The 15,188-nt window shown below is 43.2% G+C and overlaps 1 protein-coding gene across 1 annotated transcript in view; it reads right to left on the bottom strand.

Moving 5' to 3' along the window:
• The window catches only part of PCNX2 (pecanex 2), a 1,104,481-nt gene that overhangs the window by 946,138 nt on the left and 143,155 nt on the right, over positions 1 to 15,188 (bottom strand). The window contains 1 exon segment of the mRNA XM_033937641.1: positions 7,587 to 7,979. Within this exon segment, the coding sequence (XP_033793532.1) occupies positions 7,587 to 7,979 (393 nt within the window).

Raw genomic sequence — 15,188 nt, forward strand, 5'->3', positions numbered from 1 at the left:
TTGGGATTTATAAAAAGATTTGTTTCTACAAAAACTATTTCCAGAGCAGAAAACCCTAGGCTATTGATTAAATGTATTTAGAGATTCCTGCTTGTGGAATGTACAAAAACTATAACCAAAGCGTTGAAACTCATCTGGCCGGTGGCCTGAATAAAACCTTTATTTTTGTTTCAAAGCCATTCTGACTGTGTGTTTGTTTTGGAGAGTCTGCATCTTTTCCCTGTACCTGCACTGTTAGGCAGTTGCCTAGTGTAGATGAAAGTCCTGAGGGAAACCCTCAAGCTACAGAGGTATGCTGGGGTGTACATGGTCACAGCCCAAACACACTAACCAAACCGGTTAGGTGCCTGGGGGTGACAATAGCCATTATGTCTTTTTCCTTCCAGTATTCTCGAGGAGCCATCAATAAACAAGTGACAGCACCTGTGTAATGGCATGTCTTTCAAATCTGGGCATATTTTAATCTGATATTCAATAATATCTAAGCAATTATGTTCAAGTTGCCCCCACCCTCCCGCTTCTCCCTTCCATAAGAAGGTAGCTAGATTTAGACAAGTGTCCATTATTAGCACTAAATCATCTTTTTCCATTCATATTTTAATATTCTGGAATCAGTCAGCCACCTCCGGCTTTCTGAGTGAAAATGGTTCTAACTGGATGCAGGGTGCTTACTACAAGAGCTCCCCCAAAAGTTAACTTCCTGCCCAGGAGAGCTGCTGTGGCTACAGGAAACAGGTTCTAATAATTTTGACGCCACCGGTTGCTGTTTCCCTCCCCAGTTCTGGGTCAATAATTCCAGAGCCGCTCCCTGTCTATTGTAGCAAACAAGTGGAAAGGCTTGTCTAGGGATGGCAGCACCAACACTGGGGCTTTAAGTCTGTCACCAATTTCTCCTCCTCCTCTTCTGTCCAATTCAGGATGTTTGGTTCATCCTCCAGGAGTTTAAAGTTATAACCCCTTTGTCTTCTGGACATATGAATCAATCCATAATTTGCAATAGCCTGTTAAGCCTAGGAATTTTCTCAGTTTCCTTTTAGTGTTTGGAAGGGGAAACTTACAATCCCCTTGATTCTCTCTGGATTAATTTTTTCCCCTCGCATATCAAATGTCCCAAATATCCCAAATATTTCATTTTTTTCCCACATATTGCAATTTGGTCTTATTTACCTTAAGACCTTGTTCTCCCAGGAAATTCAGTAAGACATTAGTGGCCTCTCTCACTGCTCCCTTTTTTCCCCCGATACTAGAAGATCTTACTACTACTAATACTTATCACTTATATAGCGCTGAAAGGCGTACACAGCACTGTAAATTTTGACATTTATAGATGGTCCCTGCCCGGAAGAGTTTACAATGTAACTTGGACAGACATGACATAGAGGGTAGGGGATGCAAAACCCAAGGTGAGAGGAGTTATGAGTCAAAAGCATTCTAAAAGAAGTAGGCTTTTAAGTGGGCCTTGAACACTGCCAGAGATGGAGCCCACCGCAGGGATTCGGGCAGCTTGTTCCAAGCATATGGTGCAGCAAGGCAGAAGGGACGGAGTCTGGAGCTGGCAGTTGAAGAGAAGGGCACGGATAAGAGGGACTTACCAGCTGAGCGGAGCTCGGGGGAGGGGGATCATAGGGGGAGATAAATGATGAGAGATAGTGAGGGGCAGCTGAGTGAGTGGAGTTTGAATTGTATTCCGAAATGGATGGGAAGCCAATGAAGTGACTTTAGGAGAGGAGTAATGTGAGTAAAGCAGCTCTTCTGGAATATGAGAATATAGAAACACAGAAACATGATGGCAGATAAAGGCCAAATGACCCGTCCATTCTGCCCATCTTCAGTAACCATGATCTCTTCTTTTCTCTAAGAGATCTCAGGCTTTCTTGAATTCAGGCACAGTCTCTGTCTCCACTACATCTTCCAGGAGACTGTTTCACCCAAGTGCCACCCTTTATGTAAAAAAGCATTTCCTTAGATTACTCCCAAGCATATCAACTCTTAACTTCATCCTATTCCCTCTCATTCCATAGCTTCCTTTCAAATGAAAGAGACTCGACTCATGTGCATTTACATCATGTAGGTATTTTAACATCTCTGTCATATCTCCCCTCTCCTGCCTTTCCTCCAAAGATCTTTAAGTCTGTTCCCATACCTTATGACAAAGACCACACACCATTTTAGTAGCCTTCCTTGGGACTAACTAACTCCATCCTTTTTTTTTTTTTTTAGTTCAATTTGTTTATTTAAGTAATAAAGAAAAGGAAAAAAATTACATCATACAACAAAAACAGTGTACAGAAATTGGCATTAGACAATATAGTATTACAGAAAACAGAACATCCAAATGTACAGTAATAAGGTAATGCAAAATCATTGAATTAAAGAGATTGTAAGTATTCGTCAATGTGGTATCCAAATATCACGGGTTGGAATTAAACGGTTAGTTTTCCTTTTATCAAGAGCATATTGCTCATATCTTTTATATAAACAAATAGAATTCCACCAGAAAGTGAAATTTAACAAGGAAGCGGATTTCCAATTTTATACCCACAGATATTAATATGTCAAACAATTTTGGTTCACAAGAACATGTCTTAAAGCAAGGATGGATAGATCGCATTATAATAATTTCAAATGACAAATCAGCCGTGCAATTTGTAACAGATCTTATTAGAGATCAAATTTGCGTCCAAAAAAGTAAAATCTTGGGACATTCAAATAACATGTGTGCCAGAGTACCCTGACTTATTAAACAGTGCCAACATATGTCATCATTTTTCAAATGAGCTAGTTTCATTCTACATGGTGCCACACCACTCTCCGCATCAGAAAAAACAAGGATTGCGCCATATTTGCAGAAAGAGAGGTCTAATTACTTTCGTCCAGAACCTCATCCATTCATTGTCTGACAGATGAATGTTTAGCTCTTGAGACCATTTGTAGTTAATTGCTATATCAGATGTGGGCTGTGGGTTCTGTAACAGTTTGTAAAAATATGAAATTGCTTTGCCCTGTGTCTCTATTAATGAGCCCCATTTTACAATGCAAGAAGAATCTGAGAACTGTAGGAAGACAGCAGAGATGTCAATATCTCCCACTGAGCTCGTTTACCTGAGAGTTGTGGGTATTTTGCAACGAGTTCAGAAAAAGTATACAGATTGTTATTGTGAAAAAGTTGGTGGACTTGACAGATACCTAACTTACTCCAGGGTATCCAATGGAAAGACCGGTTTTTGTGTTTAATGACAGGATTATTCCAGAGAGCCATGTCTCTCTGTGCAAAAAGCAAGTGAGTAGCTGCGCTATCCAGTGTGTGGAGTGCTGTAATTGTTGATGAGAAAAGAGAGAAGGCCTTAAGTATGAGAGGAATGGACATAGTAGGAATGATATGAATGGGGATTGGATTGCACAGTGAAATTTCAAAGTCCAGCCACGTAGGGGTATTGGTAAATGAATGAGACTGGTTATGCATAATCCATCTTGAGCCATATTTTGCCAGAGAGGCAATATGATACTTACGAAAATCAGGGAGATTGACTCCACCAGATAATCTGGGAGTCTTTAACGTAGTTAATGCTATTTTTGGTTTTTTATTTTTCCAAATAAAGTCCGAGATTCGTTTATCTATCCATTTGTAAAGAGGGGTTTGCCCAAGCAGGGCAAGAGAGTTAAAATATATGTGATCTGTGGTGCTAATGTCATTTTGAGGGAGGATAAACGTCCCCACCATGATAAATATAAAGGTTGCCATTTAGATGTAGAAATTGTGATTAGTTCTTTAAGCTTGGCAATGTTAGAATCCATTATAACGTCTCGGTCTTTGTGGATAAAGAAGCCTAAATATTTGATTGGGGAAGTAGACCACGCAAATTTAAAGGAGGAGAGTTCCATCTGTGAGACCTGATTATTAAGGGGAATTATAACTGATTTTTCCCAATTGACTCTATATCCAGAATAGTTGGAGTAGGCATCAGTGAGCTGTATAAAGAAAGGGAGGGAAGTCAAAGGACCGTATGAAAAGCATAATGTCATCAGCGTATGCTGCAACTTTTAGTTCCTTAGAGATTAACGGAATACCCTGTAATGAGGAAGATTGTCTAATCGCCAGCAAGAGAGGTTCTAATGAAAGATTGAAAAGGAGTGGGGATAGAGGGCACCCCTGTCTCGTGACTCGTTGCAGTGCTATAGGAGCAGTGAGAGAACCATTAATGAGTATTCGAGATGATGGTACCCAGTACAAAGCCCTAATCCAGGAAATAAAGGATTCCCCTAAGTTAAACCACCTCAGAACCTGCAACAAGAATTTCCATTCGACCCTATCAAAGGCTTTTTCGGCATCAATAGCAAGACCTATCATAGGCTCTGAGGTGGTCTTGGCGTAATTATTAACATTATGAAAAATGCGTAAATTATCTCCAATATATCTATGTTTGATAAAGCCCATTTGATTGGGGGATATTAGATGTTCTATTACTTTATTCAGTCTGTTGGATAAGATTTCTGCAAGTATTTTATAATCCGAATTGAGGAATGAAATGGGTCTGTAGTTTTTAGGTTGGGTGGGATCTCTGTCCGGTTTAGGGAAAATTACAATATGGGCTTCTGCAAAATTTCTCTGGAGATCAGGGTGTGTTTGAATAAAATTAAAATATGAAATCCAGCAGGGGAGAGCCGATGGAGAAGGGCTGCAGTCCGGCCATCGGACCAACGGTCGTCTCGGGGGCCCGTTCCAGCGGGGCACCCGACACTGTCTTCACTCCTCCCCCATTCCATCAGGGGAGAGCTGAAGGAGGAGGGCTGCAGTACGGCCATCGGACCAACGGTCAGCTCGAGGGCCCGTTCCAGTGGGGCACCCACAACCGTTCCAGCGGGGCACCCGACACTGTCTTCGCTCCTCCCCCATTCCAGCAGGGGAGAGCTGACGGAGGAGGGCTGCAGTCCAGCCATCAGACCAATGGTCGGCTCGGGGGCCCGTTCCAGCGGGGCACCCGACACTGTCTTCGCTCCTCCCCCATTCCAGCAGGGGAGAGCGACGGAGGAGGGCTGCAGTCCAGCCATCGGACCAACGGTTGGCTCAGGGGCCCGTTCAAGCTGGTCTTGTTTTGACTGTTTTGTTTTATTTTCACTTCTTTTTAGTTTATGATATATTTTTTAATTTCACTCATTGTTTTGCCACTTGTTTTGTTTTATTTTATCATTCAAATTTCATTAAAATTTCCCCAGAATTCTATTGCTTCAACGGTTCTCCCTCTACATCTATTCCTATCTTCCTTCTTTTTAACCTTTCAAATTCCTTTAGATCATTGTAATCTTATTAGAATGTTTATTTTATTATTTTTCTCCTCTATCTCTATTTTTCTTTCTTTATTACTCTTCTAATTGTCATTTTTCCTGGTACTTTAGTTAGATTGTGAGCCTTCGGGACAGTAAGGGAATTTCTAAGTACCTATCTTACTTATAATTTTAATGCACCAATATATTCATTGTAACCCGTTCTGGGCTCTTTTGGGAGGATGGGCTAAAAAAATCGAAAAAATAAATAAATAAATCAAGTGGGGAGAGAGAATTGAGGAAAAAATCCAATAAAACTCGCTAGTTATACCATCTGGGCCAGGTGATTTATTAGCGGCTAAAGTTTTGATGGTATCTTGGAGCTCCTGAGTGGTGATCGGTTCATCAAGGACTGCTTGCAAATTGGGGGACAATTTCGGGTGAGCAATGGAACTAAGATATTTAGTAATATCTTCAGATGTGAATGATACTTCAGATTGAAAAAGTTTAAGGTAGAATTTCTCAAACTCAGCTTCTAGTTCGCGTTTATCTGTTAATAGGGTGCCATTAGATGCAGTGATCGAGGTAAAATAGGAATGTTCTTTATTTTTACCCTTAAGATAGTGAGCTAAAGTTTTTCCCATTTTATTGCCTCCAATATAGTGTCCAGATTTCATAAGGAAAACATCGTGATAAGCTAGCTTAGATGTAATGGAATTATATTCATATTTATGCTTTATAAGTTGTGTGCGTATTATATTATTTGATAGATCAGAAGCATGTTGTAACTCCAGAGATTTGATGTCAGATTCTAACGTGGTGAGGCGTTGATTCAGTTTTTTCTTTTTCCAAGCCATCAGACCAATAATTTCCCCCCAAAGGGTAGCTTTATAGGCTTCCCATATCGTAGTAGGGGAAATGTCCGGTGAGGTATTGCGTATGAAGAAGTCCTTGGTAAAAGCATGTAGTTTACGTATTACATCTTCATCTGTCAAGATGCTGTTATTCAGTCTCCATCCAGTGGAGGATTGTCTGGGACTTTTCAGATTTATATATAGAGATACTGGTGCATGGTCAGAGATAAGTATAGGGTGTATATTAACCTGCATTACATCTGGGGCTAGGGAGGAGGAGAGTAAGAAGTAGTCTAATCTTGTATAAGAATTATGCGGAGCCAAAAAATGTGTGTACTCCCTATGAGTGGGGTATAAAAGTCTCCAGGGGTCTAGTAGGGTGAAATTCAGAATCAGAGAGTTAATTTCTTCTAAAGTTTTGGATTTGTAGGTCTACAAGTGGACGTTCTATCCAATATATAATCAAGTGGTTGGTTGTGATCGCCTCCCATAATAAGTGGATATTGAGAAATAGGTAAGAGTACAGATTGAAGAGAGCGATAAAACTCTAGGGAGTCAGACACTGGGGCGTATAGATTCAACAAAGTAAAGCGAAAATCATACAGTGAGACATGTAACAAACACCATCTCCCTTCCAAGTCAGTACTATGTGAGTGTATGATTATAGGTAAAGAGGATTTAACATAGATGGAAACTCCATTCTTTTTATTTTTAGCAGGAGAAAAAATAGGAACATTATAACCCAGTATTTTGTTTTTAGATTATCAGCAGTGGAAAGATAGGTTTCTTGAATTAAAGCAATATCAGGATTCAATGATCTCATATAATTAGACACTTTCTTCCGCTTAATACAGTGATTAAGCCTATTGACATTGAAAGTTATTATATGCAGATTAGTCATAACCAAGGATTATCAAGTTAGGAGTAATAATAATGATACAGTAAGGTAATATACCGATATAACCTGATCATGGATGTTAACAGAAAAAAAATGCCATTTCTGAACCTGTAAGTAACAACAAAATGTCAGACCCATAAAGGCAAACTGTGCCAGGGGAATGACAAGTTAAACAAGAAGAAAAACTCAGGTGGGATTGAAGCCTCATGGGCAGACTTTCGCGAACAACTGTGCCACCTCCATAGTGCGTGTGCTAGAGAAAAAATAAAACAAAAACATTTCAATACATACTTATGTCTGTGGAATTCTCAGTGCAGATTGCACCTCTGTGTATAACATGAAAAGAAAAGAATGCAGTAGCATCGGTGCTTTTTGATGGATTCAATGTATATTTGAAGTTCAGCTGGATCGAGATACGTTACGGTTTTTTGTTATGAGTAATGAACATCTTGGCCGGGTATAGCAGACCAAATCTGGCTCCGATATCTTTCAAGTCCTGTCGTTGTTGTAGAAAGAGCTTCCTTTAGCTGCTGTAGTTTTCGCCAGATCCGGGACGAAAAGAACCCTCCTGCCTTGGTATAAAAGATGTTTCTTTTCTTTGGCCGAGGTCAGAATCTTTAAAGCATGTTGGTAGTGCAAGAGTTTAGCCACTATAGGCCGCGATGATTTCTGGTTAGAAGTAGGCCTGTATGGGACCCGATGAGCTTGTTCCAGTTCCAGCGGCGGATCAAAGGTAATGCCGAGCAGGGATGGAATCAGGTTTTGTAGGAAGGCTATGGTGTCTGAACCTTCCGAAGATTCTGGAACACCTAAGATGCGCACATTGCAGCGACGACTTCTGTTCGCCAAATCTTCTAGATCCAGTTGAAGAGCAGCGATATCCTTACTATGTTGTGGTATGAGGGAGACATTAGCCACGTGTTGCATTTTAAAATCTTCAAGAGCGTCTATCCGGTGTCGCACATCTGTAAATTGAGCATTCAAAGCTTCAATTTCTGTTCTAATATGTTGAGATTCCTCAACTTGTTTAGACATGATACCCTTAAAGGCTGCATCTCAGTAAGTAATAGCTCGAGCTGCGACTCCACAGATTTCGGCGGCAATTTTTCTGGTGAGGCTACCTCATGTTTAGGCCTCTTACCACTAGTATGGCCCGCGCTTGATTGCTCGATTTTATTGGTCTTATTTGAAGCCATGTTCCGCAGTAGATGTAGGCTGGTTACTTATAACGACCGCAGAGGCGTTTCAAAGTTGAAATGTATTATGGATTCGTTCAGAAAAACGCACCGATGTGAGGAGAGCTCAGTCGGCATGTCCGGCTGCCATGATCGTCAAGCCACGCCCCCCACTCCATCCATTTTATATCCTTTTGAAGCTGCAGCCTCCAGAATTGTATACAATATTCTAAATGAGGTCTCACCAAAGTCTTACACAGGGGCATCAATACCTCCTTTTTCCTAATGGCCATACCTCTCCCTATGCACCCTAGCATCCTTCTAGCTTTCGCTGTCACCTTTTCAACCTGCTTGGCCACCTTAAGATCATCACATGCAATCACACCCAAGTCCCACTCTTCTGTAGTGCGCATAAGTTCTTCATCGCCTAAACTGTACAGTTCCCTTGGGTTTTGCAGCCCAAACACATGACCTTGTATTTCTTAGCATTAAATTTTAGCTGCCACATTTCAGACCATTCTTCAAGCTTCACCAGTTCTTTCTTCATTCACACCATCCTGGGTGTCTACTCTATTGCAGATACAGTGGAACCTTGGTTTATGAGCATAATTCGTTCCAGAAGCATGCTTGTAAACCAAATTGCTCATATATCAAAGCAAGTTTCCCCATAGGAAGTAAGGGAAACTCGCTTTGATTCATTCCACCTCCTCTTCCCCCCCCCCCGAGGCTACCGAGGCTGCTTTATCACCCCTCCCCCCGCTCAAACCAGCATCGCAGCCCCCGCCCGAACGCCCCCTCGCAAGAACCGCATTGCACCCCCGTGCTGGAAGCGGCATCTGCCCACCCGCCCACCCAAACAAGCTCCTTACCCCATCTGCTGCGTGCCGGTGCCAGTTAAGGAAAGATCCCGCCTCTTGCCTGGGCTGGGCGTTGAGCATCTGTGCATGCTCAAGGCCTTCTGGCTCTCGTTCTCCGAGATCTTGGAGAGAACGAGAGCCAGAAGGCCTTAAGCATGCGCAGATGCTCAAGGCCTAGCCCAGGCAAGAGGCAGAATCTTTCCTTAACTGGCACCGTTTGGGTGGGCAGGCGGGCAGATGCCGCTTCCAGCATGGGGGTGCGATGCGGTTCTCGCGGAGGAGCATTCGTGGGCGGGGGGGTGCGATGCCGGTTTGAACAGGTGGGGGGTGCTCGTTTAGCGGGATAGTGCTCGTTTAGTGAGTTAAGGTTTGCGGGAGTGTTTTGCTCGTCTTGCAAAATACTCGCAAACCGGGTTACTCGCAAACGGAGTTCCACTGTATTGATATCATATACAAAGAAGCAAATCTTACCCGACAGCCCTTCAGCAATATTGTTTATAAAACTATTAAAAAGAACAGAACCTTGAGGCACACCACTGGTAACATCCCTTTCCTCAGAGTGATCTACATTGATCACTACCCTCTGTCACCTTCCACTCAACCAGTTCTTGACCCAGCCTATCATTTTGGGACCCATCCCGAGGGTACTCAGTTTATTTATTAGACATCTGTGTGGATCATCTACATATTGAAGTAAGGCTTACATTTCTCCAGGACTTGCTCTAAAACTTGTCCCCTAAATTGCTGCTTTTGCCCTTACGTGGGGTTTTCCCTCATCACTAAATAGAATGTTCAGAATAGACATCATTTTCCTGTCAGGTATAAAAATTAGGTTCCAGGAATTGATCTAATCGCTCAACTAACCCAATAGGATTCTCGATAAAAGATTTAATTTCCTTTTAAAAACTTTTCACTGCAGTGCTAGTTAATGGGGAACTTACATATCCTACTCCTCCCCTTCCACTGGGACCTTTTCTTAACAGGAGAATTTTTTCAGCTCCCTTCTCCTTTCTTTGAGGCACTGTCGTGAAGTCATAGAAAAATTAGTCAAGTCCCTGTTCGTGTCACATTGGACATTGCAAATAACTGTTTTTCCTGCTCTTATTTTTTCGATTCCTTTCAGTATTTTGAAAGTCTCGATCAGATCCCCTCGCAGTTTCCTCTTCCCAAGGGAGAACAACCCCAGTCTCTTAAGTCATTCCTCATAATCCAGGTTCTCCATACCTTTCACTAGCTTTGTTGCTCGTCTCTGCATCCTCTCCAGCAGTTTTAATATCCTTCTTTAGGTATGGAGACCAATGTTGGACGCAGTATTCCAAGTGTGGTCTGACCATCGCTCTATAAAGCGGCATTATTACTTTCTCATGATTCCCTTCTTTATCATGCCTAGCATTCTATTTGCTTCTTCGCTGTTGCCGCGTATTGCGCCAAACAGTTTCAGGGTCCTATTAATTAGTACACCAGGTCCTTTTCCTGTTCAGTTTTTCCCAGAGTTGCACCTGACATACTATACTTGTGTTCCTTATTCTTTCTGCCTAAGTGCATCACTTGTATTTTTCCACATTAAACTTCATCTGCATTTATCTGCCCATTTCTTCAATCGACTCAAGTCGCTCTTGAGTTCCTCACTGTCCTTCTGCAATTTGATTGCCCAGCATAGCTTTGTGTCATCTGCAAACCTTGATGATCTCACTGGATGTTCCATCTCTAGGTCATTGATGAAAATATTAAATAAGATGGGCCCAAGTACCGAGCCCTGGGGGTACACCGCTAGTCACATTCTCCCAGTCTGAGAACTTCCCATTTATGCCCACTCTCTGCCTTCTATTCTCCAGCCATTTGCCTATCCATCTTAGTATATCTCCTTCATATTCCATGGCCTTGCAGTTTCCTGAGAAGTCTTACATGTGGAACCTTGTCGAACGCTTTCTGAAAATCCAAGTATATAATATCCACTGGTTCTCCATTATCAATTTGTCTGTTCACTGTCTCAAAAAATTTAAGTAGGTTCGTCAAACATGACTTCCCTTTCCTGAATCCATGTTGGCTGGCTCTCATCAGGTCGTGTGTGTCTAAGTGCCGGATTATGCTATCCTTGATCAGCGCCTCAACCATCTTCCCAGGGACTACGTGAGACTCACAGGTCTGTAGTTGCCTGGCACTCCTCTCGATCCTTTTTAAATATCGGCGTGACGTTCGCTATCTTCCAGTCATCCATCCTGTTTGGATTGACAGGTTGGCAAGTTTTTGCAATAGTTCTCTGATTTCTACTTTCAGCTCTTTCAAGACTCTCGGATGAATTTCGTCTGGTCCAGGAGATTTGTCACTTTTGAGTTTAGCCGATCTGGCGGTAAATCTGGTCCAAGTTCACTTCTATTGTGGTGAGACTGTCCTCTGTTACTCCTTTGAGCACTTTCACTGCTTTCTGGAATTGTTGCTGTGTCCTCCTTCGTAAAAAACAGATGCAAAGAAGGAATTTAGTCTGTCTGCAATCTGTTTGTCTTCCTTGATGTACCCTTTCCTTCCCTGGTCGTCCAGCTGTCCCACCACCTCTTTTGCGGGTTTTCTCCCTTTTACGTACCTAAAGAAGGGCTTGAAGTTTTTGACCTCATGCGCTATTTTCTCCTCATAGTCCTTTTTGGCATCCCTCACCGCCCTGTGACATTTCTTCTGATCATCTTTGTGTTTCTTCCAAGCTCGGTTGTTTTTCTGCGTTTCCATGTTTTAAAGGAGTCCTTTTCTTTTATGGCTTCCTTCACCTCTTTAATGAGCCACGCCAGCCTCTTTTGCCTTTAGTTTTCTTTGCTTTGGACATCCGCGGAATGTAGAGGCTTTGTGCTTCTGTGATAGTATTTTTCAGTAGGGACCATGCCTGTTCTACCGTTTTGACTTTGCCCATCTTTTTCTTGATCCGTTGTTTCACCATGGCTCCTCATGCTATCGTATCTTTAAACATAGTAACATAGTTGTGGTTGAGGTTTTAGTATCTTTCCCCTTCCCGACATCGAGTTTGAAGTAGATCATGTTGTGATCACTCATCCTCAGCAGGACCGTGACTTCTACTTCCTTTGCCGGTCCCGTAATGCCATTTAGGACCAAGTCCAAGGTGACGTTTCCTCTTGTCGACTCTCCCACCAATTGTTCCAGGAAGCAATCCCTAGCACTTCCAAGAACTTTGCCTCCTTGCCACAGTTAGAGGTTCCCAGGTCCCAGTCTATCCCCGGGAAATTGAAATCCCCCAAGATTATGACATTACCTGACTTACATATTTGTGTTTAATTTCCTCTATCATTTTGGAGTCTTTCTCCTCCCTCTGTCCTGGCAGTCGGTAGTAAAGGCCAATCTTTGTGTCAGCACCGTTGTGTCTGGGAATCTTTATCCAGAGGGATTCCAGCTTCTCTTTCTCTTCCGTCATAGTCTCTCTTACAGATTGTATTCCTTCCCCAACATATAGGGCAATACCTCCACCTTTCTGCCCCACTCTATTTCTTCTGTACGGTTTGTATCCCTGTAGTACTGTATCCCATTTGTTTTTGTCATTCTACCAGGTTTCTGTTATGTTAGTTTCCTGTCTACCAGCATTGAGCAAATCAGATGGAAAGGCTGCCTCTGATCCAATAGAACTGCAGAATAATCTTGAAAACATGCAAACCTGTTGGCCCATGTATGTCACCGTTCCACATTTCATTTTGTACTGTTTAATGAGTTTTGAGTTTCTGATTTATGGAGATAATTATGAAACTTTACAATCACCAAGTGAGATCATGAGTCACCCGTCTTGTGCCGTCCCAGTCAGTGAGCGTGTTCCAAATGTACAGATCCCAAGCTTGCAGGAAATGTGAAGGTGTTCTGCAGCCAATACCAGAAATGCAGTTATCCCAGGGACAAGCAGGCACCATATTCTCAACATGTGGGTGATGTCATCCATGGAGCCCTATAGCGGACAGCCTTGCAAGTAGACTTGCTTGTAGAACTTTCAAAGAGTTTGCGAGTGCTGCACCGTGCATGCGTGAGTGCTTTCCCGCCGAACGTAGGTCGTGCATCTCCTGTGAGGTACCTCTGTTCTCAGTTTTCCGCGGAGCCAGAAGCACCTGTTTTCTCAGCTCTGCTGATTTTTGAGTTGCCTTCTCACACTGCGGCTTTCTCTTTTTATTTATTTTGTTCTTTTGCTAGTCACTGTGCGGCGCGTCTCTTTAAAAAAAAGAACTTATATTTTTTTTCCATCAGTTTCAGTCCAGTGGGGCATGGGCTCAGGCCCTGCTGCCAGCCCTCATTTGTTTGCAGCCGTGTTTTTTTCCTATGTCCCGGCCTCTTACCGGGTTCAAGAAGTGTAGCCAGTGTAATCGGGCTATTTCTCTCCCCAACCCCCATCGTTGGTGTATCAAGTGCTTGGGGCCTGAACATTGTCCTGAGTCCTGCCAGCACTGTGCTACTCTTCAAAAACAAGCTCTCTGGAGGATTCGTGCCAAGATCCTCGAGCTCTTTGGTCCTATGGAGCAGTCTGAGGAACAGGCCTCGGCCTCGACCCCCATTGCAGCCTCATCCTCCAAGTCCTCGACCTCGAGCAAGTCGCTCTCATCCTCAAAGGCCTCGTCTACTGTGCCTCTAAAGGTCTCAACTTCAGGCAAGTCTCCTCTTTCCTCCACAGGTATAGTCTCCAGCTGAGTCTCAGGCAATCCAGGCAACGAGTGCAGTCATGCCGGCCTCTATGAGACCTCCTTCTAAGTGTGCCTCCAGCATAGGGGATACTCATCTTCGAAGTCACCCTCAATGGAGCGCACTGCTGTACCTTCCAGACCAGAGTCATTGGTCTCGATGCCTGTCTTCGAGGACATGCTGCAATCTATACTGATCACACAACTTACCACTGTTTTGGCCAAGCTTGCCCCTGTCTCGATCCTGATTTCTGCGAGCCAGCCTGAGCATTCTGTCGAGGCACCTCGAGCAAAACCTCATTGGTCTCGACCATTGTCCTCCAGTGACTCCTCGCCTCGTCTTTCCAGGTCTGAGTCTCCAGCTACTCACCTTGTTTGAGACGTGGGGGACAAGCCTCATTGGAGCACTCCTCGTCCTTGAGGCACCTTGCTTCAAAGAAGACTAAAGAGTCTCCTCGGAAGAGTACAGAGTCTCCTATGCCTCGAACTCCGAAGCTTTCAATGCCTCGTGTTTCTCCACCTTGAGGCACATCCAGGCCTCAAAACTCCTCTCCCAAGATCATTTACAAGGGCTCCTCCTTTGCCTGTCTCTCTGAGGCATGAGTCGAGGCTCTCAATTCCTCATACTCCTAGGGCTTCTCCATCGAGGCCTCTTAAACGTAAGCACTCTCTCACTCCGCCAATATCACACAGCGGAGCTTCTTCTGGGACTCTTACGTTGGACACAGACATGCCTTCTCAATACTCTCGGGAGGCTTCTCCATCTTACTCAGCGGTGCCTAGGTCTCGCTCTTCTCCACATGAGTAGTCTTCGGCTTCAAAATCCACATCTTTTTCAAGATTTAATTTTTGATATGAGTAAGGCTTTTCAGATTGATCTTCAATCTGAGTCTAAGTATACTCCTGAATATTTGGCTGAAATGGAATTGCCTTATCTACCAAAGGACACCATGAGACTTCCCATGAATCCTGTTTTGAAACAAACTTTTCTCAGGAATTTCGAGACTCCTTATTCAATTCTGGCTATCCCCTCTAAAATGGAATCTCGTTACAGCACGGGTCCTTGTAAAGGGTTTGAGAAGCCACAATTGTCTCAGCAATCCTTATTGATGGAATAATCTCTTAAAAAATATAACCCCACCAAGGTTTATGCTGCCGTCCCTCCAGGCAGAGAGGGCCGCATGATGGATAAATTTGGACGCTGTCTTTATCAGAATTCCATGATGGCAAACAGGATCTTGAATTACAACTTCATGTTCACATCCTATCTAAAGTACTGCATTAAGACCATGCCCTACTTCTTTCCTGATCTGGCTGAACTTCCGGTTGCCTGTGTTCCAACAACTTCAGCAGACTCTCTCAAATACGTCTTTTCATGCTTCAAGCCACTTATGATGCCTTTGAAATATCATCACAGGTCACTACTTTTGCTGTAGCAATGTGGCATCTGGCTTGGCTAAGCCTTGTGGACATGGACCCTAACTTGC

Source organism: Geotrypetes seraphini, chromosome 3 (assembly GCF_902459505.1).
Source record: "Geotrypetes seraphini chromosome 3, aGeoSer1.1, whole genome shotgun sequence".
Classification (NCBI taxonomy): domain Eukaryota; kingdom Metazoa; phylum Chordata; class Amphibia; order Gymnophiona; family Dermophiidae; genus Geotrypetes; species Geotrypetes seraphini.